Below are 26,242 nucleotides of genomic sequence, written 5' to 3' on the forward strand. Positions count from 1 at the left end.
TTGATAGTGAAATATACTATTTCTTAGACATTTTTTGACAACTTTTGACTATAAAAAAAACTCGATCATAATTCTTATTGACATTCATTTATTATAAAAATTAGAATTTTACCGATTATTGATTTTTTAAATAAAAATAATTATAATATTTGACAAAATAAAATCTTTATAACTATAATATAAATAGGCTTTCACTTTATCATATATAATTATCAATAAAATCAAATAAGATCTTTGTAATTTTAATTATTAATCACAATTCAAAACTAATACATCATAACATTTGAACAATCATCATGCTCCATATATGTCGATTTTAGTTATATATAATTAAAATATGTTGGATGTTCAATTTATTAGGCATGCGGATAATTATTTTTATCTTTAAGTGGATGGTTTTTTTTTCACTATAAATGAGCAACGCCGGTGGCGATGTGTGACAAAGCAAGCAATGACGGTAAAGTAAGATGATTATTGATAATTGTGGGAGTAACAGCCGATTGAAAAAGAAGAGGGTATTAGAGTAAAATATTTTAATAAATTAGAATTTGAGATGATTATTTTCTTGGAATAACTGAGTGAATTTTTTTATTTAAGTATTTATAGAGTATTTTTTATTTTTTATATGTATTTAGATTGAATTTATAGCCTATCGTTCACATTGTTTAGATTTTTTATTATCTTTCTAGCAAAATTCGATGAAAAAATATACAGAGAAAAACTATGTTATATCACAGAAAATAGAAATCAAAATGAACTATTTTTGTTTTTTTTTTTAAGAGATTGTATTATCGTCATTCAAAAAAATATCAAGAACTGGATTGGCAGTTCACTCCTCTTTCTTACCTTGTTTTCTTTATTTGTTAAATAATACCTCTTCAATAATTATTGAAGCCTCAAATGTCAGAATTTAGAAACACCTCCTAACAAGTGAGAAATGTTTCCAACCATCTATCCAACTGTAGTTTATTATTTATTTTTGGTGTAAATTAAAAACTAAATGCTATAATAACAAAATTGTTTATACCTTCTCTGCTCTTATCTTGTTTCTTGTTTTTCTTCCATGGTACTAACTGCTGTTACTACCTTTCGAATTTCAGCATTCTTTTCAATAATAATGTTGAAACAACACAAGAAGAGGCAAAGATTCCTTAAAAATATATAAAACCACAATGCTCAAATTCTTACAAGTTTATCTTGAATTTCTTCATTATAATTTGTTTTATTTTCTTTCAGTACAATGAAATCTGTTTAACAACATTCCATATTTGATTATATCTGTTTTTTATTTAAAACAATTGTAAAATAAATATATGCATTAAAACGGAATATTTAATTCTATATGTGCTACATAAGGTACAGCCTCTTGAGTCTAGTGTGCCAAACAAAGTGAAGCATGCATTAACAAGAGTCAACAGGAAATAAATATTAAACAAAGGAAGCCTAATATTTATTTGTATCTATTGTTTTATTAAATTTGACACTATTATATTAGGATAATATTAAAATTATATTTAATTATCATGTATGTTAATCTTTATAATTTCACTAATTTTTTGCTTACATCTTTAAAGTTTAAAAGTTTGTAACTGAGTTTTTATATTAGATAAAAATTGGTAAGTAAATTCTTACTAGTTATTATTTTTTTAGAAAAAAAGATAATCCTAAAATATTTGATTTTATAATATTTCATAATTCTTGCAACATCAAATACGAAAATAAATATTTCAAAAAAATTATACTTTTTAACAAAAAAAAATTAAAAAAACTTAATTCAAGTTTTTATTTAATACAGGAATTCAATTAAAAAAAAATTAATTATAAAAATTTAATTAAAAATTTGATCAAACTATAAGAATTAACAGAATAAATATTAAATCTAAAAATTATTTTATCAAATTTGAGCCCCAAAAAATATAAAATTTTTGTGTTAAAATGATATTTGATTAATGAACCTGTTTTAATTTAATATTACATTTCAAACTTATCTTTGACTTTGCACATTGCAATTCCTACCGTATTAGTTGAAAAAAGTTTCTTTGCTATGATATTTTAAATGATTTTTAATTAATAACATATATAAAAACTTAATAAAAAGAGAGATATTTAATTATATTATCAACAAAAATTATTTAATATTTTTAAAATGTAAAATAAAAACACAGAACTTTTAAATAATATTTTACTATTTTAGATTACTATAATTTTTAAACTTTTAGTTAAAAAAATTTGAATACTAATCATATATATTTTATTTAGAATACCAAAATATAATTATAAAACATTTTGTATATCTCTATGAGCAATGTTAGGGGCCAGCAATTTTTGTGATTGTTAGCCATCAACTAACCATCAATGATGATTTGATGGTGTGAGATTGGTGTGAGATTTCATCCAATGGCTCACCTTCTTCTGCTGGTTACATGCTGGCCAAAATTTAATAAAACTGCTGCCCTCTAGACTTTTCCTATCTCTATACTCATGTTGTCAAAATTTTTTGAATTAGATGTACCCACTACTATGTGTATAATGACTCATACATTTTGAGAATATTTTTCTTGTTTATATCTTTTAAAAATACATCTTTAATAATTAATAGTATGCTCTTAATATAATTAAAACTCTTGCGTATGAGCTTACATCAAATTATGTATATGTTTCTTCCACGGCAATAATGCACCAAGTACATAATATTTTTATTATAATTTTTTGAATACGTGGATCTCCTAAGTCCTAGCTCGCAAATTTCATGAAATAAATAACGGGAAATGATCACCTTTAATCCTATGACCCTGTCGTCAGTTTGAATGGAAAGCTCTAAAATAAAGTTTTTAATATCGGTACCACTAGGTAATTGATTAAGATACTAATAAACTTAGCAAACTCTTTAAATTTTAAAAAAAGTGCATCGCACTTGAAAGAAAAATATTCTAAAATCTAAAAAAAAAGACATCCAGTAATTTACGTAAAAAAAAGTCATTAATTTTCTCAAAAAAAAAAACATTTAAAACTCGATAAAAGAAACATTTGTCAAAAAAAAAATGTATCCAAAAGAAAACATTTCAAAACTTAAGAAAAAAAAACATCTAGTAACTTATATAAAAAAATTATAAAAAAACATCTAAAATTCTGTAAAAGAAAAAACATTCATTTACTCGAAAAAAACATTCGAAAAAAATTTAAAAAAATAAAAACAGAAATGCACCGCAAAAAAGCATTGCGTTCGTGAAGAGGAGGGCGCCGTGCTGGTCGACAACAGTATTAATTGCGAGGGAGAGACAAAAAAAAAAAAAAGAGAGAGAAAATCCATGAACGACGCTGCATGGATGTGGTTACTGTTTTAGTGGGTTTGACTCGGAGAGGAGGAGGACGACTAGATGTAGGGTGATCCGCGACAATAAGTTAGTCGACGGCACTGCGAGAATAATTTAATGTGCAATAAAAGACTATACAATTTATCTAAAACTTATAGCAAAATAATTTAATTTTTGTGTTAGACAATTAATTTTGTATTATCACATAAATAAAATAATTAATTTTTGAATACACTTTAAAAACTTATATAAACATGTGAATTTAATTAAATAATTTAATTTTAATATACTCTCAACATAAAATAATTTTATATGTATATTTAATTACGTAACACTATATTAATAAATATAGCTATTTTTAATATTGACCAAGTAAATGATCATAACTAAATAAATCTTTTATTGTCATTGTATCAAAAATAAAATCTTTGTTTAAAGTTATTCTTGTGTAGCCCTATAAACTTGGATAAGCAAAAGGCCGAGAATTTTTCCTTATAAATATGTCCTTCCAAGTTCGAACATCGAAAAGCATAAATGAATGAGATGGAGAAGCCAACCCGGGTAGTTGTTATTCCAAGTCCAGGTTTCAGCCATGTTGCTTCAATCCTTGAGTTTGCAAAAAGAATTGTGAAGCTCCCAAATGGCATCCATGTCACACTTCTTATTCCCACAATTGCCAATAACGGCTCTCCTTCAGAAGCCTCCAAAGCCATCCTTCAATCACTCCCTTCAACCATAAACTACACATTCCTTCCCCCAATCCACGACCAAGAGCTACCACAAGAGGCTCCAATAGCACTCACCGCTCAAATCGCCGTCTCTCGTTCTGTGCCATCCATTCGCCATGCTTTGATGTCGTTGACTTCCACCTCTAGGCTTGTTGCAATTGTTGCTGACCTTTTTGGAATCGATGCACTTATTCTTGCAAAGGAAATGAACTTGTTGTCTTTTGTTTACTGTCCCTCAACAGCTATGACACTCTCCTTTTGCTTCTTTCTACCAAAACTGGATGACACTGTAATAGGTGAATATGTCTTTATTTTGTGTGGTTGTTTATGTTTCAGGTAAGTCTTATTTTGGTCCTTAACCGTTTGGGACAAATTCTTTTAAATGTTTTATTTCTGTCTTAAATAATTTTAAATAGATTTAATATGATCCTATCTTAAAGTTGATCCTAAGTTAACAAAATGAATAACGTGGACACTAATAACGTTACTTATGAAGTCATATATTTTTGGCTAATTTTTTTATTATGGAAATAAAAGTGGTGATATACTTTAACATTATAATTTGTGGTATTTTTCAAAACTGTGGAAATACACAAATTCTTGGGTCCGATTTCTGTACTTAAAATTTTTTAATTTTTTTTAACACAAATCCCTGGGACTGATTTGTGTACCTCTCAGAAATTGGACGGTCCAATTTCTTTACCTCTAGAAATCGGACGGTCCGATTTGTGTACCTCTAAAACATCGGACAGTTCGATTTCTGCTTCTCTAGTTAAACGATCCCACATTTAAGTATAACACCCAATAATCTACATTTAAGAAAAATACCACTACCACTCCAATATTAAAAATAAAAAATTCTATATTCTTTCATGTGTTAAAAAAATATAATAAAAACTTTCTTATAACACTGCTTTCCTCCATTTTTTAACAAAATTCGAAATCCTAACAAATAATCATCACTTCTTCAAAATCAAAAGAAAATTTTTTATATTAGTGATCAATTGAAATAGGAGGTTTAAAAATTGTTAGGACTGAAATAAAACGTTTGAAACATTAAAAATTAAATTAGAATTCGACCCAAATGTTGTAAACCAAAATAATACTTTACCCTACCTTATAATAAGTTCCATTTTATTGTGTTGATCTCTTCTTTCAAAACAAAAATGTAACAGGGGAGTTCAAAGAGATATCAGAGCCGGTTCGAATACCCGGTTGCGTGCCTGTCCCCGGTAGAGATCTTCCAAACCCGGTGCAAGATCGAAACAGCGAACTATATAGAAATTTTCTTCAACGATGCAAACAACTACGTTTCGCTGATGGGATCTTAGTGAATAGTTTTAGAGAAATTGAACCAGGGCCTATAAGAGAATTGACAGAGGAAGGAAGAGGCTATCCAATGGTTTATCCGGTTGGACCCATTATACAAAACGGTTCAGGTAATGAAACAAAGTTTGATCAATGTTTAACATGGCTGGACAATCATGTACCAAATTCTGTTATTTATGTGTGCTTTGGAAGTGGTGGGACATTATCACAAGACCAATTGAATGAGCTTGCCATGGGTTTGGAGCTTAGTGGCAAAAAATTCTTGTGGGTTATAAGAGCACCAAGTGAATCAGCAAATGCTTCTTACCTTAGTGGTAATAACAATAATGGTGGAGACCCTTTACGGTTCTTACCATCTGGGTTCTTGGATAGGACCAAGAAACAAGGTTTGGTGGTTCCTTTATGGGCACCTCAAGCTCAAATTCTTAATCACCATGCAATTGGTGGGTTTTTAACACATTGTGGATGGAACTCGGTACTTGAGGGTGTCATGAATGGGGTTCCATTAATAGCTTGGCCTCTATTTGCGGAACAAAAAATGAGTGCAATTTTTCTTTCTGAGGATCTCAAAGTGGCACTAAGGGTAAAGGCTAATGAAAATGGTTTAGTGGAAAGAGAGGAAGTTGCTTGCGTTATAAGAAGGCTGATGGAGGATGAAGAATATAGGGAAATTAGGAGAAGGATGCAAAGTTTAAAGAACGTTGCAACTGAAAGCTTGCAAGAGGAAGGATCTCAGAATAAAATTCTAGCCCAATTTGCTGTCCATTTGATGAAGAATTAGGGAAATAGAAGAGTCTAATATATTTTGTTAAATATACACTGTACAAGTTTATATGTATTTTTCCGGTTGTTTTCTTAACTTGATTCATGTTAAAAAAAAAAGCTTAATCGATTATTTAGAATATTTAGAGGTTTCTGTAACTCTTAGAAATAAGGTAACTTGGTGAAACTTCTCTAGATCAATTCATAGACTTGTTCTTCAAAGTTTATGAATCATAATAACTTTAGTTTTCTTTTTCTTGCATTTAGAAATCCTTAAGAACATTAGGACATAATATAACCATAAAAGTAACACTTCACTTAATCAAGCTTGAGACTGAAAGAAATAATATCTTATAAATATTTGAAATTTTCCCTCTATGTTAAGACCTAGAGGTAAGCAAGTATTAGTTGAATATAAACTCTTATCTCCTTATTGCTGCTTGTTTTATTCTTTAAGGATCTGAAAACTGTTTTCAAAAATAAAGATGAAGCCTACATACTCTCTTAGCTTAGACCCCAGAAACAATTTTGAAATTAAATCTAGACACTAACTTCTTTCGTTGCTCACAAGTCTTAAGACTTATTTTGGTTGCAGAAGGAAAGAAAAAAAAAAGTATCTACGCATGATTCGAACAACTCATATTCCATCAGGTCATCACCAACATCATAACTCATTCAATTTCATCAATTTTGGCAAGTTGAGGTCCTTTGATTTTTTGGCAAAAAAACTAAACAATTTTTAATTTAAATCCCTACCTCACTTCCGAGCTTTGATTGCAGTTCTAGGAGTCCAAAATCACCAACCTATCCTTAAAGCTTCAAGATCATGGTGAATGCCAATTTTCCAAAATTGAGACGACGCAGGAGAATCTTCTCTCATGACCGTTGATGAATTATCCTTGCTCCACTCTGATTTTGCCAAATGTGTTGCATGATTGTCCTTTTGTCATTTCAATCATTTGTACAAGAATGTGTGAATCACAATTTTGCACATTCTTGATGACAAAACCAATAACAATCTAAGGTTTGATCTCAGCCATCTTCTATAAGCTTGAATTACACGGCAAATTATACATGACAAGGAGTTGAACCGACTTTTGCCTCATAACATTCTTTGTTTGATGACAGTTTCAAAGGAAGCATAGATAAGCCACTCATTCCAAGCAACTTAGTTGAGTCTTCATGCAAGTATGCAGCAAATCAATGGTACAAAGAAAACCAAATTCTGTATCTTCAGACAAGCCCATATGAGATCCAAGATGTCTATACCACAGCACATTTTAAAATAGAAAGCTTGCAAAATGCTCCAGACAGCACACTTTTTCAGTTCACAAAACCAACGTAAGATGCCAATAATCGTCTTTTTATTTTCTGTAGAGAAGTCCTCATTAAAGCTATGTATATGTTAAACACCCAGACAGAATAGAATGGAATAATGGAACATGCATAAAGATAATCTTAACACATACTAGGACAAGGAGCAGTGAGCACTATGCACCCTTTCATGAAACTAAGTCTTAATGTGTCAATTGCATTCTCTTAATCTAGAAATAGATTCAACTTAGACAATTTTCCATTTTTTAATGTGTTCACTTTCAAGTTGTTAGATTTAGAGGAATCAAACATGCAGAAAAAAATAATGATTCATTAGCTCATACTCCAGAGTTAAAAAAAAAAAAAACTGCCAACATACTGTAATTGTGATTATGAAGAGAAGATAACAAGTTGAAAGCATCTGTAATAAATGGGCAACAACAGAAACAAATATATTGCTCAAGAGAATAATAACAGTTCATTACCTTAGAAGCAGTAATTGCACAAACGTTTCCTTGAATGATTACTTCTAAATTATGGGTTCATAGAGAGGTGCAGATAATTTAAGAGAAAAAGAAAGTAGTAGTTTGTCAATAACTCTGAAACACAATTATAATACAGATATATAATTTAAAGGGCTATGCTATATACCAATTACCAATGCTGGATGGAGAGTAAGATGGCACTGTATCACAGTGCTGGATGTACACACAATATTTTCCAGTTTTCATTCATTTGCCAATTTGTTTAACAATTAGATTTACACATCCTTAGTGTCTTCTGATATTGGAAATCTGTTCCTTCTCCTATCCCTAGTAGCCATCTTTTGTCCATATCTCTCAAATATGTCTGCCAAGTCAACCAAACCGACCTCTCTCAACTTCGTCCCCATCTCCTCAAACATAACCACACCTTCCTCATTTGAAAAGTGGTGCAAGAATTTATTGTAATCAAACCTTGGCACCTCAAGCCCTCTGTTCATCACCCTCTCCACATACTTTCCAGCTTCTTTCGATTTTCCCACCTTCACCAAACCACCAACAAAGATAGTGTCAAAATTGATAAGTGGATCAGACCCCTTCCTACCTCTCCTCCCCAAATGCCCTTGCAACAACATTATATAGGTATGCATTGTTGGTTCACAACCTCTCCTAATCATTTCCCTAAACACTTCAGTCGCCTCTCTGGCCCGCCTCAACCTCACAAGCCCTTTGATCAATCCATGATATACACTTATATCCGGTGAATCAATCTCCTTCGCAACCTGATAAGCCTCCCTAACCCTATGTCTTGAGACAAGTCCGTAAACCACAGATCCCAGAGTCAAGTTATCAACTTGAATCCCTCGACTACGCATTTCATCAAACACCTCTTGTGCATCACACATCATCCCTTTCCTACACAACCATTTGATCACCAACTTATAACTCGAATCCCGGAGCTCGTCCATCCTCTTAAACCTTATTGTCCGGAAGAGCTTCAACGCCTCGCCACACATATCCTTCTTGAAAAAAATCTCCATCATTTTCTCATAAGCTTCCAACTGAGGCCTAACCCCATCATCCATCATCAAATTCCAAACCTTTGAAGCCTCAATCAATTCACCCTTATCACAATAACCCTGAATCAAGATCCTATAAGTAACTGCATCAGGGGTAACCAAATCCCTCAACTTCAAGACAACATGCTTAGCCTCATCAACAAGCTTGCAACCACACATTGCTCCAACAACCTTGTTTAGTGTCTCCAGATTGTAGCCAAACCCATTTTCATTCATCAAGTGGAATACCTCAACACATTTCTTCAATTCCCTAGCACCACCCAAAGTCTTGAGGGCTATAATGAAGGTCTTATCGTTAACAAAACACCGTCGTGCCATATCAGAAAGAAGGCTCCAAAAGAGGTCAATGTTACGAGACTTTCCAATTACGTCGAGCATCTTGTTGAAGGACACAATGGTGTGAGGGAAAGTGGGGTTTTGTTGCTGTGTGTATTGGAAGAAGCGGTAAACAGGTCTCCATGAATAGGGGAAGGTGTTGCAAACTTGAAGGAAGAACTCGTGGGTGAGTTGGAACTCAGTGGAGGCGAGTTTCGAGTTGAGGCGTGACTCGGGCATGTTTTGTTGCTGATACAAGATAGTGCAGACTCGGCGGAGCTGGTCCTGGTTCACCGGAGTAATGGGGTTGTTGCCTGTTGTGGCGATTGTTGTAAGGAGGCGGTGGTTGTTGATGAGGGTGGTAGTTCGTCGGAGAAGCATCTGTAACATTGAATGCAAGTATGAACACTGGGTTATCACCTATCTATTTCTCATCTATTTTCACCATAAAATACTCTTTGTAATTCTTACACTAAACTTAACTTTTAAAATGCAGAAAGCATTCGAGAGTGGTTGCACATTCTCATTTATGATACGTATTCAGCTATCGCAATTATCAGGAAGAAAAGAAATGAGGTGATTAAGGTTCATGGTATCACAATTATATCATGCGAGCAGTTATTTACAACTAACACAATCATTTTGAGAATCATAGGTTACGGTGAAAAAGCCAAATTGAATTAGACTAACTGCTTAAGGCAACACATTTTATAAACAGGGCAAATACATCCAGCACATAAAGTAAATCGACTTCAAAAGAAAGATAGGTAGGTACCATACCCCTGCATCAAGAACTACAAAATGTAACAACTTGTATAAGAATATATCCCTATCCTCCCCCTCCATGGGTTGGCTTTATCATGATTTGATAACCTGTTTTGCCAGCTTCAGACTTCATGTTATAGAATGATAAAAGAAAAACAACAAATAACGGCTTTCAAGGAAGCTGAAATCTCTAGAGAAAGAAACCTGTCTGGCAATCTTCTAATTAACAGCTTGAGACACAAGCCTCTACCTATAAATACTCTTATCAACTTCCCCACAAATGTGCTTCCTTCAATCTCATTCATTATTCTTTTCCCAGGAAAAAGAAAAAATCAACAACCTCTCATCACTAAAGAAAAAAATACTTCTGATTATTAAATAGGTATGTTATCATGGTTAAGGCAAAACAGAAGATCCAAAGAGAAATAAACAAAAATGATAAATACAGAAGAAAAGTCATTTAACAAAAAAATGAAACAGAAAAGTTTGCATATAAAATTCAGCTTGGGTTGGCCAAATGAAAATTGATCAAGCAAAACAAGAATTGCTATCCAAGGAAGCAGACCACACATGATCCGTACTGTGGACATTTTATTCAATTCACAGTTCACACCATAGAATTTTCCAAAAAGACAAAATAGGGATAGACTTGATGAATTTACAATGCATTTTATACATATGTCACTTTCTCATTCCAATTGGAATCTAATCTTTCCCTCCAAACTTAAGAAATTCTCTTCTCCTTACAAATTTTACAACCAAAATATGCCTCATGTCACTCTCTCATTGTATTCCCTCCAAAATTAAAGAATTCTTTCCTCCTCCTTACTAATTTTAAAACCAAAATGTATCACATATCACTCCCTCATTGCAATTGAAATTAAATCTTTCCCTCCAAAATTAAAGAGTTTTCTCCTCCTCCCTCTTTCTTTCTCTATTTATCTCATTCCTTCAACCACTTTATCAATTTTATATATCATTATCAATATCAATGACTAATTACTAATTTGACAATCAAAATGTGCAACATGACATTCTTTAATTGAATTAAAATTAAAATTGAAATATTAAAATTGAAATTGAAATATACTTATATTATGTATCATATATTACTATCTAATTTAATAATCAAATGTGTCACATGATACTCTCTTATTAAAATTGAGAGAAAATATTTTTCTTAAATTAATAAACTTCCTTTTTAAATTCGCCCATCTACCTCTCTCTATTTTTCTATTTCTCTCTATTATTTTTACTCTATATATAATTTATATTTTATATTAGTAATTTGACAAATCAAAATATGTCATCCGATATTTTTTTACAATTAAAATAAATTTTTTTCTTCCAAAATTTACAAACTCTTACTTTCACTCTCATTCTTCATCTTTATCTTTATCCCTCTTTTCTCTCATTCTCTATTTTTTTTATCTTTCTGTTCTATAGAAAATAAAATTAACAAAATAATATAATTCAAATAAAAAATATTATTATTATATACATAGTTTTTTAGTTTTTGTTTAGTTTTAAATTTTTACTGTTTCTCTTTCTAATCTATATTTTCATTTCTCTTCTTTCAATTATTTATTACATATAATTTGGAAAAAATACTAATGTTATAATTAAAAGTTAGAATCAAGATTCAATTGTTTTAAGAAAATTAATTTTAAGTTAATTTTATAACTATTAGTATAATTTTTTTATGCTAATATCTAATTATATTATTATATACATAGAGAGAAAAAAATTTATTTTTAAATAGCAAGTATAAAAATTAATTATTTTTATTTGTGCAACAGACTTAACACTTAATTAAATGTAAAAGTATACACGTTAAATTGTTTTAAATTTTAGATAACGAATGTTAAAATTAATTACCAATAAAAAATTAGACCTTTTCATATAAAAATAATAACTTAAAATCTTATTATTTAATTTTTTATCTACAGATATCTTGGTCTTCTTAGCTAGAGACTTTTGTCAACCTACGACATTTTTTGTAAAAGTAGTTTGATGTTATAAATCTTTTGTGTCATGTATAATCTATATTGTCAGAATAGAATAAAATAGACCGTAGTTTTAAAAAATTTATATTCCCGTAATAACTTACTAGTTTCAAATAAAGTCTCGGATTTTATAGAAATTTTGACGACACTTCTCCTAAAACTTGGACTTTGCCAGTCTCAAACAAACCAAACCAAATGCTTGTCAATCATTCAAATCACTTCTAATAACGATTATCACAACAACAGCACTCAACTCAAGGAAATCAACAAAATCTAGAATTCAATCAACCAATCTCATAAATCCCAATTTAAACCAACTTCAACAGCATCAATCAATAATTTAGAATTCTCGGTCATCTCAAGCAGTTTCAAACCAAACCATTCCTCAAACCCTTTTTTAATCATTTCCAAAATATCAAATCATTCTCAATAAACAAACCATTTCCAAATATCAAGTCCTTTCTAAATTTGTTTTTAAATCAAATTCCGATATAAATCGGGTTCAATATCAAATCAAATTTTAATATTAAATCCTTTCTAAAATCAAATAATTTCCAAAATTAAACTAAATACCAATATTAAATCTCTTCCGGTAATTTAAGAAAAACCACTTCAACAACATCATCCAACTAATCAAAATATTCAACTTTCTCAATCGATCAATCAATCAATCAAACAATCTCATTCATCCAAAACAACTCCAATTCAATTCATAAGACTCACAAAATCACAAAATTATACTTTACGCATTAATATCAATTTATAACAACTCTGAAAAGTAAAACAAGTTTAAGAAAGGCGCCCATACTTCGATGTTGTAATCGCAGAGTTTAACGTAACAATTCCATTTAGTCTAAACTCACAGCAGCAGTGACAATTCCAACGCAATCCCGCGGCAACAACATTCAGTAGTTCCAAACAAGGGCGGCAGCGCCGCACAATGACAATAATGACTCTGGTAAATTAAACGGATCAAAACTGGCTGCGTAAATAAAATGGCACCGAGAAGAATCAAGGCGGTCTTACCCATGAACTTACCAAGAACATCTCCCACTACAATCAATCAGCAGCAAGGACACAACCTGGTTCATCACCAACAACGGCAGTAACTGCGAGCTCTAGAACACCGATAGTAACAGCAGCAGCAGCAGAGGTCTCCATTGCCACCTTCTTCCTTTCCTTGCTCGGACTCCTCCCTGCGGCGAACCCAACAGCAGCAACAACGTGCCCTAACGACAGCAGTGGCAGCTTCGATTGACGGCAGTGGTGGCGTCTTGCGTGACGACGACAAGGCTCGACGGTGGCGGCGACGGTGCGAGAAGACAGCCCGTCCAACTCGCGCGAGCTCCCTAGCGACGGCCCTGGCAGCGATGAGGACAAACGGCGGCGATGCGGTTGGCGGGTTCGGCGGTGACAAGCTGGGTCCCTCGTTCTCCTCTTCTTCTCCCTCGTTCCTCTCCTTTCTTCCCCTGTCTTCGACTCTTCGTTCCTCTTTTCCCTCCCCCCCCCCCCCCCGCTTTCCTTTCTCCCTTTCTTTTTTTTTTTTTCTTAACGTAGGTTTTGGGGATTTAGGGCACAAATTTAAGAATTGTGATATTAGGGTTAAAATTAGGAATCTTTAGGACTAGAGTAAATTACATACGAATAATATAATAATTTACGATTTAAATATAACATTATAAAAATTAATTTTAAAATGCATATAATTTTTTTATTTATTAATGATTTTAATCATTATTTTTAATTTAAATTATAAAATAAATATATTAATTATATTTTATAAAATACCGTTTAATCTAAAAATATCAATTATTTGGATTATTGATATAACTTTTCATTAAGTTTCTATTATCAAAATTTTAATTTTAATTTGTATAAAATAATTAATTATAATAAAAAATTATATTTTATTGTAAAAATAAATTGAAAAGATAAAATAGATATAAAATAAAGAAACGTAAATAAATAACTCTAATGGTAATATTTACCATAATTATTATCTCACTGTAATAGAAAAATAAAAGAAAGAGAATTTGTACAAGAGAGAATAATATTTTGTTTTATTGCTTGTGTGTGTAATTAATAGAAGCTTAACCTCCTATTTATACATGTATAAGGTTTTTCTTTTCAAATCCTATTAAATGTATTTTTCTTGAAAATACTCAACTGTCCATCATAAATAGGCATCCACCTAATTGATCTTATTACAACATATTTAAGCATAAATTAATTTAACTCCAAATATTAATAAAACTAATTTAATTACTCTTAATAAATTAGTCTATAAAAATAAAGAGTTCAAAATAAAATAAGTCACAACCTGTTTATAATAGGAGTTACTTAAATTAAACTATACAATTCTTTTTTATTTTTGGATTATTAAAATTATACAAAATATTCAATTATAATAAAATTACAATTAAGAATTTTAATTGATTTAGAACGCAATTATCTCTAATAGAATAATTTCTAAAGTTATAAAGTTTAAACTTAATAAGATAAAATCACAACTTATTCCTCTTTAAATTTTAAAAAATGCGAGATATTACAGTTCACTCCCTAGATTTCAACTGCAAAGTGCTTACCCAACTTGCAAGAAAATTTCTTTAAGATCATAAAAATAAAACAGAAAAATATACAAAGAATTCTGAAATAAATATTGGCTTTTCTCCAAGTCTAATTCTATCTTTTTCTACTCAAATACTTTTTTCATACATTCTTCACTGTATTGTCTTTCTCCATTAAAACAAAGAAAGATTAAACTAAGAAAATGGAATATTCAATGAGAACCATAAAGAAGAAAAAGATAATAGTTCTGTAAGCTACGAAAATCCAAACTTTATACTCTCACTTCTTGCCTTAATCCTTGGCCATTTATCCCTTTAGTAGAAGAGTAAAGCTTCCAAAACTCAAAGCTTGGCTTGCACATATTTAACTTCTTCTTTCCCAATATCAGCAGTGGCAACGACATCACAGAAGAGAAATAGAGTAGAAGTAATACCTTATATCTTCTCTTTTATCTTTTTTCATCTTACTTCTTAAATATGATCCTTTCATTTGTGTTTTGACCCAAAGTAATTTTTTTTACCATTAATTTCTTGCAAAAGCGCCATAACCTCTAAATCCTTGAGCTTTTTGATTCGATGTATGTAGAGAGGAGATTTTAACTTTAATGTTGCATAAAAATAAAAAAATTTATCTAATGAGCCTTCAAATGTGATTTTTACTTTTAACCCTAGTTTCTTTGACTTTTTTTTATTGAAATTAGTAACTCACTTTTTATACTTTGATTTAGCTGATGAAAATAGAGTTCCATTATTTTTTTTCTTAGTCATACATACTCATACACTCACCTACACACATTAAAAGTTCCATTACTATCCAGTCATAGCTGGGATTCGAATATGGGATGTGGCTTCTGTGAGGCCAACATATTGGCCATTGGTGCAATGCCTCGGCCACGGAGTTCTATTGTTTTTTTTTTTTTTTTGGTCATGGAGAAGGCCTGAAACAGGCCCTACCCAAAAAAAACTCCAATAAAATTCAAAACAGTAGAGCGTATTCTCTCTCCCTCCCAATACTTGGATTTATCCAAAAAACTAGAATCCTATACATGCTGCAACTGCCTATCACAATCTTTCTTATCTTAATGGCCATAATGTTGGCACCTGATGCCCTGTCGACGGAATAGGCTCCCACCACAAGTACTAAAATTAGAACTAATTTAACTGTATCGAAACCTTCGTCGCTGACACTGTCAATCGGAACTTCAGTGAAGATTGTTTTATCTACTCCTAGTCCTTGGATGTTGGTACTACGAAACCCAGTTTGGGAAGAGATCAACTACACTGGGCTGAGAGAATTTTCTTGGGTCTGAGAAAGGGAAGTTCACTTTTTCCTATCGGCGAGACATGGCTTGACTTGGTACTATCCATAGCTCCAGATGAAAGTCTATGATATCCTCCTTTACTTGTAATTTGAAGCCACCGTTGGAGACTCCTAAGGTTGCTGCGGTCCCGCGCCATTGACCCTGTAATAGGAGGAAAGCTTCGCACGCGCTTCTCCCTCTTCCTTATCGGATTCGGTTCCTCTGGGTGTACTGCTTTGTGTCATGGAGCTACTTGCTAAAGTTGGAACAGGGATAGTTTGCTCGGGGATGTTCATGTCTGCCACCTTAATTTCTGATGTAAGTTGTTCATGGGGATGATTGTGGTCGTTCCTGCTTCTCTGCTGCTCTAGCCTTGAATTATATCTCACCAGTTCTGCAGAGGGATAAAAATCCAATCTGTTTGTCTGAGGAGTCTCATCCCGTAGTATCTCCTGTAGCTCACTTGGAAGTAATCTACTCCAATTTCTCCTCAATTTTCCGTCCGACTCCAATTTCGCTGCAGTGTGCGCCAGGTTGTTTGTCTCCCTGGGGACGAAGTTCTATTGTTTAGTTAGCAACCAAATGAGTGAATGGACTTGAATTAGTAGTTGGGTTATTTGCTTATTTTTGGATCACTCATTCTTTGGATTAAACATGATGATATGAATGCTTTTTGGATCACTCATTCTTTGGATTAAACATGATGATATGAATGCTTATTAGATTTAAACCAATGTTGAGCTTTGTTAGCTTATGATTGGGCTTGAAACTAATTGTTGAGCCAGTTTGTTTTATATTAATTTTCTGCATAATTAAACAAATTAATCACACACACTTAAATTTTTAACTCAATAATAATATTTAGTCATTATCAATTAATTTATTGTTTAGTTTTAAATTCAACAGTTCTTACACCAATAAAAGAGGTGGAGAAAAATGTGTATATATTGTTTTGTCTTTGTGTCTCTTTTGAAAGAAAAAAAAAATAAAAGAAAAAGATAGATTTAGGAAGAAGAGAGAAGGAAAAAAAAATTGTACCACTAATCATTTTATTAAGTCTATTTGTCAACTTAGTATTTTTTGTCCACCTAAATGAAATTACTTAATAGAGAGTTATTTTTATCAAATGTTACTATTTTAAATTATTTATTTATCGTTCACATTTTTTAAAGTTATTATTGTCTAACAATAAGTTTTTTTAAATACTATTTTATCTCTATTTGATAAATTGATAAGTATGAACATTGATAAAAAAAAATTTACACGAATAATTTATGAATTTAATTTTCAAATAGCATTATATATGTAACTAATCATGTAATATTATATTTATAAAAATAATTAATTTTTATTTATTGTATCAATAATTATCTGAAAAATAAATAGAGAAAATGACAAATAAATTTTTAATATTTTATTTCTCAGATATCTAAATCTTGAATGATTTAAAAGTACATTTAAAATCTTGAACGTATTATAATCTCTTATTTTATTTGAGTATGTAAATCTAACAAAAGAATTAAATATAATTCTTGTTGTACTGATTTGATTAATACAAAATTATGGATATATACGTGAAAAATTTTAGAATAAGACAAATTAGCCTCCAAAATTAATGTGTTTAAATTTTAAAAAAATAAAAATTTTAAATATATTTTTAAATTTTTAAAAATTTAAATATTCACAAATAAAAAAATCAGATAAATTTATCATTTTCTCAAACGATTATATCTATATAACTATAACTATAACTATATAAAACATTTTACACTAAAAAAATTAAACTCACACTTTATTACAATTAAGCTCATCAACTTTTGACTCACCAATTTATTAGGTTTAATTTTCATGTAATAACACTATAACAGGATAAAATATTTTATTTGTAATCACAATTATTTTCTTTGATGACCATTGATGCGGGAATAAAAAGTTAAAAACACGTCATCATCCTTTTCAGGTCGACACCGTGTCATCTGCCACACGGATTCACCCGAATCTCTCTCTCTCTCTCTCTCAATTTCTTTTAGTCGAAAACTTCGTTGTGAATTGTTCTATTGGGGTGGTTATAAAAGAAAATCTGAGAATAAGGATTTTTCTATTTAATCTTCAATTTGCTTGATCTTTAAGGAGCTCTGAATCGCAATGGTGAAGGAAACCACCTACTACGACACATTAGGTGTCAACGTTGATGCATCTGCCGCAGATATCAAGAAGGCCTATTATATCAAGGTAATTCATTACTTAATTAATTAATCTGACATTATTAACTTTCATTTTTGTGATCTTGTTATTAAATTACCTGATCTGTTTTTAAATCTGTCATCACTTTTTTTAATGGAACAGTTACTATCTTACCCGTTATGAACCTGCTTTGATTATTCGTTTCATTTGAAGCGTTTTATGTTGGGAATTTTGTTTTTTGGAAAACCGAATTTGCAGTGTTGCCTTATTCATGGATCTAATATGTACCTCGCTTTATGTAGAGATGTTTTTCTTTTTTGAACTTTTTAAGCTGAAATTTATGTGAAATTTTAAGGGCGAAAAATGTAAGAAAGTGTGGGTTTCTTCTGTGTGTTGAGAATACCTTTTTACTTTTTTTCTTTTTCAGAGTTGAGAATACCTTGAGATATTATATCTTGTGTGTTGTTTTAATCTCTCTTACCCCTCTTTCTCTTCTTTTTTGCAGGCAAGAATTGTTCACCCTGATAAAAATCCTGGAGATCCTACGGCTGCAGAAAAGTTTCAGGTAAGTTACTAAGAACCAGAGTTTTTGGCTTCATGGTACTGACTACTGAAGAAGTTTACTGAGCTTTCATTAATAATTTTTATAATTTTTCTCTTTCTTAATTCCTACTAATAGAAGATTTATTCCTATCTGGAAGAGATACAAATAGTTAACTCTATTCAAATGGTTACTCCTTAAAAGTTCTCCAGCATGTTTCAATATCTTCATCAGTTTTTCCCTATGCCTTGTCGTGGTTGTTGCTAACTTAGGAGTATTATACGTTGAAATATTTATAATTTGGATCTCTCTAATCCTTTAGCTTGCTTTGGTATTCCTTAGTATACTTTTCTCAGTCTAGTATCTATATGCAGGTACTTGGTGAAGCTTACCAGGTTTTAAGTGACCCTAACAAGCGTGAAGCATATGATAAATATGGAAAGGAAGGAGTACAAGAGTAAGTTCCTTCTACCTTTAATGGTTGAAAATAAATTGAGTAACTAATAGTGGATTGCAAGTAATTAAGCTTCTTCAAATAATCAAATGACTATGTTATTTTATTGCAGTTGGGAGCTAAGTCATATAGATTCCGTTCAGTATGCTAGTGTTTAACTATTTTTTTTATCATCTTTCATTTAATTTCCTCTTCTTGGTTACTATATTCAATTTTTAGACAGATAGAAATGTAACCGGAGATATATTTGTTCACTGAGTATACTCTTTTCGTATGTTTGTATGTTGATATTAGTTTGATTTGAGCCCAGAAATTGGGTTTATTGTAATTCCTGTGGAGAAAGATAAAGAGAGTCAACAACGAAGCTGTTTTCCCATAAATGGGGTCAAATTACATGGATATTTGGATCAAATGGCACTACTATGTCTTATATCGATAAGCAAGTTATTTTATTATAAATCATTTTTAATGGTTTCATCAATGCTGTTTCTTGGTTTTCCTTACTTAGATTATTGGGATACCTTCTATTTAATCAAATCTCTGTATTGGCATCTAAAGGTATTTATTGGTTTTAATTTAGCCAGCATCTCCTTTAGGGATGATGGGCTTAACATCCTAGCTTGCTTATAGTTCCTGTATAATGGTTGCTCCACCTCCTGATGTTAGATGCAGTTCTAAGCAACTATATATAAGGAAATAAAAGTGCTTCCTTGCTAACAACTATAGCTTTTGGTGTTGTGTCAAGTGGCTGATCCAACAATCAGTATTACTCCGACTTGCACATGGAAAGAGAAAGGGGTAGAAATTTTTTGTTTTAATTTAAGAAGAGTTACTCTTAGGATTCATTGGGCATAACATCCTAGTCCACAATGTTTGTAATTAGCTCCTTATGCTAGATATGGTTTTCAGAAACTATAAGGGACTAAAGTTGCACTCTCTTGGTTTAAATATACCTCTTTTTCCTGTCTTTCTCTATGATGGTCAAAAGGCACTTAAACGATGTGAGATGCTGCAAGCTTGTTCTTCAAGAGGCTTGTTTTCTCCCTGCATAAAATCTCACACTATCCTTTTGTGGCATTCTTCTTTCCCCTCCCCTCTACTACTCAGACCTTAAAATGAACTGCTATAGATCTCCCCTTGTTACCTGGCACATGGGCAGGAGGTTACATTCTCATTCTTCTTGCCTTTATTCTATATCTTCCCTCTACACTTTCCTTAGGTCTAGCATTTTTTGTTTTCCTTTTTCCATTTTATTTTGTTTTATTATTATTGTTATTTGGGAGGGGGTTGTTTATGTAATGTGGGCAATGTTTTATTACCGCAAGTGGTTGAACCTTAGTTTACGTTTCCTTTTGAGATTAGTTAGAACTTACAGACCAGACCTAACCAATTATCACTATGAAAACATATTTAGATAGCGTTGCAGAACCTTTGCTTAAACAATAACGATAACTTGATCTATTCAGATTTGTGAATGTTGTCTCCTATATTGGGTTATCAAAATTGTATTGATGAACTAATGCCCAAGGGACCTTTCTAGATGCTTCTGAGTTCTGACAATATTTTGATTTTTTTCCTTTTCAAGGATCTTAACAGGCTTTCTGTTTGTTAATTAAGGAAACCTGTATGAACACTGATTTTTCTTTTCCGTTTTCCAGCGATTCAATGATAGACCCTACAGCTGTATTTGGAATGGTTTTCGGAAATGACCTATTTGAAGATTACATTGGAGTACTAAGCTTCATTTCTATGGCAACTATAGAAATTGAAGACAACATACAGGATCCTGAAGCTCAGAAGCAGAGGTTTCTTGAGAAGTTGAAAGTAATTATCTCTTACCAGTTTTCCACACCTACTCTTCCTTTTCCCTTCCCCATATTCCAGTAGCTGAATCTGTTTCATACTGTATTATCACCAGGAACGGCAGAAGGAAAGGGAGCTAAAGCTCATTTCAAGTCTCAAAAATCACCTGCAACCATTTGTTGAGGGTCGAGTAGATGAATTCATTAGTTGGGCAAATAAAGAAGCTATCCGTCTTTCAACAGCTGGTAAATACCGTATTTTGAATACTAATATTGTATTGTTTAACAATGGTTGACAGTCTATACTTTTCAATAACTTACATTTGTCATTACGAACAATATTAAATTGTTTTCAGTGGCTACATGTAAAATGAGTTAGTTATGTATTTAAAGCTTTTTGAGCACTGTAGTCATGACCAAGAAACTACTGGTTATCCAGTAAACTACTGGGAGCTCATGTAGCCCATACCGGATTAATAGTATTTTGGGCCGGAACAATGAACCTATTTGAAGTGGCTCATTTTGTACCCGAGAAGCCCATGTATGAGCAAGGCTTAATTTTTCCTTGAATCATTACATTACTACTTGATTTAAAGGGTTCTCGACAATTCCATTTTTTCTTTATTCTTTCTATATTCATATCAAATATATTTATATATAGTTAATTCAAATTTTGTTATGTGGTTTATTTCTCTTTTTTTGGGGGGTTGTATTATTTTTCATTAAAAAAATTTAGAAAAAATTTGATAGAATGGCTTCAACCTTGTCTACCGAGAATGAGAAAATAAAATCTGGATAAATACCAATACCTATTACGGAGGTTTCAATGTGAAAGGGCTTAGGAGAACCTTTCTTGTTGATGTATACCATAAGGGTTTCCTATTTAGTTTCACATGATCTGGAGGTGCGAATATTATCTTCATCTTTCAATATAAATGGAATTACTGAAATAATTTAAAGCTTGTTGATCAAGTTTAAGGTTTAGAAATTTGAATGGTTTGATATGTTATTTGAATGACATTATTTCCCACTAAAGGAAGATGTCTAAATTATGTCTTCGCTACATTTGAAATATATATAATATGGTTAGTTTGGTATCGTCTTGGCACTCTATAACTGATGCCGTAGTAAGATTATGAAGATTCTTGTTATGTTTGAATTTTATTAACCTGTGCTGAGGTTCTACTAGTGGTTGTGCCTTATTAATACCTGACTAGCAATTATCTCATTCTATGCAATGAGGGTCCCTTGGGTCTCAATATAGCAATCATTCTTGGCCCCATTCTGTCCAACCAAGAATACAGCATAGATCTCATACCCTTCTAGTGGACAACATAACCATACAGGTCATTAGGTTGCATTTAATGGGAATTTAAATGATACAGAAACCCTTTTCAGCTATCTGGTATCTGAGACTAGGATGTGAATTCGGACTTTCGAATCTTTTTTCTATTTTTTCATGTAAATCTTATTTTCAATTATTGATTTCATCTCTGAACATGGAAAGGTTCCCCTTGGACAAGATCATTTGAAAATCCATATGACCATATCTCCTTCTGAGGTAAAAAGGCAAAAAGCTTTTGTTTGGACAGCACTTCTTTATTAAGCAAACACTAACTGTATGCTATTGAAGCGTAAGCCTTTCCATTGTTGTCTCCTAATATGTGTATTACTATTGTGTGTGGTTTAAGCTCCAAACTGGGGGCTGCTTTTTTTAAAAAAATAAAAATAAAAAAGACACTGTTGACAGGACTTTCCAGCATACATGATTCAATTTCAATCACTCATACAACTCATATCAAAGTTGAAGTTGAATACTGTTTCAACAAAGTACATTCTTATTGCATATATAGGATATATTTGAGGGCATTGATTTTGTGTAAATCACCTCTGTTGGATGGATCTTCCTTTCCTTAGGAACCAGCTTAACCTAATTATTATGACTGCGTATTTGACGGTGGAATTCAATTTGAACAGGATTTTCAGCCTTGCACATTGACCATGAGCACAGTTTATGAGATAAGAATGACTTTGAGGCTAAGCATTGATAACATAAGTTGGCTTTCCTCCAAAATTAGCAAATGTCAACCCTCCTTTGGTTAACATTAGGGAGAATGGTGTTAATGTTAACATGGTACAATTAGAAGAATGTTGTAGTAACTACAAACTCATGTATGATGGAATCTCCTGGCTTAGTTTCTTTTGATTTAAATTTTGTTTACACAGCTGATATCGGACTTGGCTCTCGATCTAGGAGTAAGCCAAGCCTGAGTTAAGAAAATGGGCTCAATTGTTGAGACAACCTTGGTAACTTTAAGTCGAATTTCTTCCTGACTTAGCTAAGTGCCAGCCTTCCTCTTGTAACTCAGGGAAAATGGTGATAAAGTTATCAGAAAGATGGAATAGAAATTATAAAATCCATGAATGTTACCATTTCTCTTTTAATTTCACTCCTGGTTCTTTGCCTCTCTACTTCTGCTGCTGCTTTTTTTTTTTTTTTTTTTTTTTCCTGGATACAGGTTCCTATATTCTTTTCTTTGACTAACACATACCTGATATCATTTTCAGCTTTTGGAGAGGCCATGCTGCATACAATTGGTTATATCTACACACGAAAAGCTGCAAAGGAACTTGGAAAGGATAGACGATATATGAATGTTCCCTTCTTGGCAGAGTGGGTGCGAGACAAAGGACACCGAATAAAGTCCCAAGTGATGGCAGCCTCTGGTAGCAGACTATTTTCCATAAAAATGTTGATAGTCTTTTTAGTTGAAAGTTTACGGTTATGGGTGTTGCTCAAATTTGAAAGGTTTTAATGGAACTTAATTGCTTCTGTAGGAGCTGTGGCACTAATTCAAATAGAAGAAGAGCTGAAGAAGCTAAACCAATCTGAAAATAGGGAAGAAAGCATGATAAAAGTGTTGGAAGAAAAGAAGGAGGCCATGATAAATTCTGTATGGCAGATCAACGTGATCGATATTGAAACAACTCTGTCACGCGTTTGCCAAGTTGTAAGTTGCATTACCCAAAAAAGAAAAAGTAAAAATACTGCAGTGCTTGGTTGCTGTTAGATCAACAAGCTACTCAGAAAAAATCTCGTTTTCCTGATGTGCTATCAATATCTTTTCTCTTCTCAATGTTTTTAATACTCAAACCTTAATACTCTTTTAGACCATAACTAAAAGCATCTAAGAACGGTGATAAGCTGAAATGCATGTAATAACAACAGTGATAAGAATAAATTTATATCATGAAATCTCACTTGATTGCAAGGATTTAAGAAAATCATCTTGTTATGTATCTCAGGTTCTTAGAGATCCAAGTGTCTCAAAAGATGTTCTGAAATCTCGGGCAAAAGCATTAAAGAAGTTAGGAACCATCTTTCAAGTAAGTCTTTTTTTTTTTTTTTTCATGTCTATGCAAATATGATTTTCACTTATGCATGGATCAAAGACTTCGTTAAGCCCTAGTTACATTTTGTTTTTATCTGATTAAGAATGCTCCATCATGCTTCTCAGGGTGCTAAATCTGCTTACACTAGGGAAAACAGCCTGCGACGTGAATGTCAGAAACCATTATCAACATCATCTTCTCCATCACGATAATTTTGTTAAATTTATTTGATGTGGTTCTGAATGAATTAACTGATGCCTACGCTATCTCTGAGTTTGGATTGGATTTCAATATTGTATATTTCAGTGCACAATAGGGGGGCAAAAAAGGTACAACAAAGAAGCAAAAGAACTGTTGTTCCAATGCTATTTAACTGCTATCATTGCTGTGTAGTTTGAGTTATTACAGGTTAGCCTAGCCTGCCATTTTTATTTTGCAAACAAATCGATGTACATTTCCAACTTCTTGTTTGCAAAGCTAGTGTTCGTTACGTATTTATATATTCAATATTCATTCAAAATTCCCATTTAGTGTTTATTGAAGTTCTCTATTATTCATGCTGCACTTCAAACTCTTGGGATAGGTGGAACTCCTTTAATTAAGTACCGGTCTAAAATAAGTGGTTTTAGTATTTCACTCCGAGAAAATATTCAATTTGTTCGTGATGTTACACTCGAACCTCAATTGTCTTTGAAGTTTTAATTGTCTCTATTTAGTTCTTAAAATTTTCAATTGACTCTATCACGGAAACTACTGTAGGAACTAACGTGATTAAAATTTGAAAAGTTTAGAGACTAAATTGAGGCAATTGAAACTTCAAGAACTAAATTGAAGTTCGAGTGTTTTCCAATTCAACAAGTTAAGAATTAATCTGTCGCGGCTTCACCAAACTAATAAATTAACCGCTAGACCAATCCAACTTGGTTACTTAAAACTTTTCTTGCAAAGTAGCTTCATGAAGTTTTTAAACACGCTAGGTTAGTCCTATAAAACAAAAAATATAAATAAAAGTAGATAGAAAGGAAGTCTAAGTTTGGGCCACTAATTTGCAATGTAGATTAGATTGTTTAACTCAAAATTAAGCTTGCCTCGTCATGCTTTTTACCCCCTGCTAACACCCGATTAATAGTTGTGTAATATATAAATATCAAAATTTTCTTATAAAAAAATTTGTTGTGTAATATACATAGAATTTTCTTATTAAAATTTGTTGTGTAATATATAAATATCAAATCAAAATTTGTTCTAAAGCAGATGGCGTGGTTGAAGCACTTAAAAGAAGGTGTTTTTATTATAAATCATGCTTTTGGAATTAAAAATGGGTGCTTTATAATGCTTTCACAGTTTCACTACGTGTCTGCGTGATACAAATAAATAAATAATGTTGCCACTTGCCACTCTTGTGTTGACAAAGCATCCCATATTAATTAATTAGATCTCTATTATTAAATAAATAATGATATATATTATGTGAGTGTGGCGTGTGCATCAGTGCATGCGACTACAGGTCTACATAGACAAGCATAAATATTAGAGGAATGTAGAAAGGACAAAGGAGAAAGGGAATTTGAACGAAATCATCCCTAATACCAAACAAAAAACTCTATGGAAACTATTTCGTCCGTCAAATACTCAAATCAATCATCAGGTATTGTGTTATAAAAAATAATTAACTATTAAAATAATAAAATCTTATACAATAGAATAATTAAATTTTTTCAGTTAAATCATTAATGAGAAATACTAAAAGATTATTAAAATCTATTATTTTTGGACATCAGTTAGTTATTAATATTTAAAAATATATAATAAAATATATAGTTAATTACCAGACTAAAAAAATTGAATTGATGACTAAGTGATGGATAAAAATATTAAATTCTGATGGTAGTTTAATATTTTTCAT

General features: G+C 31.7%; 3 protein-coding genes across 7 annotated transcripts; 2 read left to right on the forward strand and 1 right to left on the reverse strand.

Annotated features, from left to right (window-relative positions):
• Nucleotides 1–3,765: 3,765 nt before the first annotated feature.
• LOC112707672 (hydroquinone glucosyltransferase) lies at nucleotides 3,766–6,273 on the forward strand. The gene is made up of 2 exons (XM_029288593.2): nucleotides 3,766–4,338; nucleotides 5,218–6,273. The coding sequence occupies exons 1-2, from the start codon at nucleotides 3,849–3,851 to the stop codon at nucleotides 6,150–6,152; spliced, it is 1,425 nt and encodes a 474-aa protein (XP_029144426.1). The 5' UTR covers nucleotides 3,766–3,848; the 3' UTR covers nucleotides 6,153–6,273.
• Nucleotides 6,274–7,902: 1,629 nt separating this feature from the next.
• On the reverse strand, nucleotides 7,903–13,714 carry LOC112707671 (putative pentatricopeptide repeat-containing protein At1g26500). 5 transcript variants are annotated; one of them, XM_072201443.1, is made up of 4 exons: nucleotides 13,133–13,649; nucleotides 12,903–13,049; nucleotides 10,104–10,196; nucleotides 7,903–9,704 (listed from the first exon to the last, which is right to left on the reverse strand). In XM_072201443.1, exons 3-4 carry the CDS (start codon nucleotides 10,167–10,169, stop codon nucleotides 8,208–8,210), a joined length of 1,563 nt encoding a protein of 520 aa, XP_072057544.1. In that variant the 5' UTR covers nucleotides 10,170–10,196; nucleotides 12,903–13,049; nucleotides 13,133–13,649; the 3' UTR covers nucleotides 7,903–8,207. The 5 variants fall into 5 exon arrangements, with proteins under 5 accessions (XP_072057544.1, XP_025615330.1, XP_072057545.1 ...); XM_025759545.3 differs by lacking the exon at nucleotides 10,104–10,196 and having other exon boundaries at nucleotides 13,133–13,713; XM_072201444.1 differs by lacking the exons at nucleotides 12,903–13,049; nucleotides 13,133–13,649 and adding an exon at nucleotides 10,293–10,437.
• Nucleotides 13,715–17,853: 4,139 nt separating this feature from the next.
• On the forward strand, nucleotides 17,854–24,856 carry LOC112707673 (chaperone protein dnaJ 10). The gene is made up of 9 exons (XM_025759547.2): nucleotides 17,854–18,194; nucleotides 18,652–18,711; nucleotides 19,062–19,144; nucleotides 20,800–20,965; nucleotides 21,060–21,189; nucleotides 23,512–23,670; nucleotides 23,782–23,954; nucleotides 24,250–24,330; nucleotides 24,462–24,856. The coding sequence occupies exons 1-9, from the start codon at nucleotides 18,108–18,110 to the stop codon at nucleotides 24,546–24,548; spliced, it is 1,026 nt and encodes a 341-aa protein (XP_025615332.1). The 5' UTR covers nucleotides 17,854–18,107; the 3' UTR covers nucleotides 24,549–24,856.
• The last annotated feature ends 1,386 nt before the right edge of the window (nucleotides 24,857–26,242 follow it).

This window comes from Arachis hypogaea, chromosome 8, assembly GCF_003086295.3.
Source record: "Arachis hypogaea cultivar Tifrunner chromosome 8, arahy.Tifrunner.gnm2.J5K5, whole genome shotgun sequence".
In the NCBI taxonomy this organism is placed as follows: Eukaryota; Viridiplantae; Streptophyta; class Magnoliopsida; order Fabales; family Fabaceae; genus Arachis; species Arachis hypogaea.

Coding starts and splice junctions, on each gene's coding strand:
- LOC112707671 (XM_072201443.1), bottom strand. CDS start 10,169: ATGGAGGGGGAGGATAGGGATATATTCTTATACAAGTTGTTACATTTT. Junction 9,705..10,103: donor TTGTAGTTCTTGATGCAGGG/GTATGGTACCTA, acceptor TCAATGTTACAG/ATGCTTCTCCGACGAACTAC.
- LOC112707672 (XM_029288593.2), top strand. CDS start 3,849: ATGAATGAGATGGAGAAGCCAACCCGGGTAGTTGTTATTCCAAGTCCA. Junction 4,339..5,217: donor ACTGGATGACACTGTAATAG/GTGAATATGTCT, acceptor AAAATGTAACAG/GGGAGTTCAAAGAGATATCA.
- LOC112707673 (XM_025759547.2), top strand. CDS start 18,108: ATGGTGAAGGAAACCACCTACTACGACACATTAGGTGTCAACGTTGAT. Junction 18,712..19,061: donor CGGCTGCAGAAAAGTTTCAG/GTAAGTTACTAA, acceptor ATCTATATGCAG/GTACTTGGTGAAGCTTACCA. Junction 21,190..23,511: donor TATCCGTCTTTCAACAGCTG/GTAAATACCGTA, acceptor TATCATTTTCAG/CTTTTGGAGAGGCCATGCTG.